This window comes from Geospiza fortis, unplaced genomic scaffold (genome assembly GCF_000277835.1).
Source record: "Geospiza fortis unplaced genomic scaffold, GeoFor_1.0 scaffold518, whole genome shotgun sequence".
NCBI lineage: Eukaryota > Metazoa > Chordata > Aves > Passeriformes > Thraupidae > Geospiza > Geospiza fortis.
This window is the reverse complement of record NW_005054882.1, coordinates 34,435-35,309: the sequence shown is the minus strand read 5'-3', so window position 1 is coordinate 35,309 and position 875 is coordinate 34,435. Positions and strand designations below refer to the sequence as shown.

Sequence of the window (875 nt, the reverse complement as noted above, 5' to 3'; positions counted from 1 at the left end):
TGGGGTAAGGAGGGGACAATGGGGTGAGGGGGACAATGAGGTGAGGGGGACAATGGGGTGAGGGGGACAATGGGGTGAGTGAGGGGACAATGGGGTGAGGGTGTGGCTCTTACTCGGACGAAGATGAGCGTGTTGGAGTCGCCCACTTTGTACTTCCCCTCCGAGACCTTGACCATGGGGAATTGCGAGGGGCAGGAGCAGCAGCCCAGGATCTCCCGCACCTGCGGCCACACAGGGGCGCGGTCAGCGGGGCGTGGACGCCCTGCTGTAGGGTCAGCGGGGTCCAGAACCCCCCTATAGGGCCGGTGGGGCACAGACCCCCGTTACAGAGCTGCTGGGGCACACACACCCCCCATTATGGGGCAAGCAGGGCATAGATCCCCCACTATAGGGCTGGTGGGCATAGAAACCCCCCTATAGGGTCAGTGGGGCACAGACTCCCTGTTATAGGATCAGTAGGTACAGACCCCCTGCTATAGGGCCAGTACAAACCAGTTATAGGGCTGGTGGGGTGCAGACCCCCCGGTTATAGGGCAGGTGGGCACAGAACCCCCACTATAGGGTCAGTGGGGCACAGACCCGCCATTATAGGGCAGGTGGGCACAGATGTTCACTTATAGGGTCAGTGAGCACAAACCCCGTTATAGGGCCAGTGAGGCATGGACACTCCACTATAGGGCTGGTAGGCACAGGAACCCTGCTATAGGGTCGGTGGGGCATGAAACCCCCTGTTATAGGGCTGGACCTCCACTATAGGGCCGGTAGACCCCCATGTAGGCTCAGTGTGGATGCCCACCATAGGGGCAGCCCCTCAGGTGGGCACACATGGAGGGCTCCGTGGGGAGCACCTGGGGGGGCTCGGGGGCAGCGGGGCC

The 875-nt window shown here is 62.2% G+C and overlaps 1 protein-coding gene across 1 annotated transcript in view; it reads right to left on the bottom strand.

The window, feature by feature from the left end:
- LOC102040924 (GAS2-like protein 1) overlaps positions 1 to 875 on the bottom strand; it is a 5,280-nt gene that overhangs the window by 2,054 nt on the left and 2,351 nt on the right. Inside the window, exon 3 of the mRNA XM_031065571.1 lies at positions 114 to 221. Within this exon, the coding sequence (XP_030921431.1) occupies positions 114 to 221 (108 nt within the window). The remainder of the gene's footprint in view (positions 1 to 113; positions 222 to 875) is intronic.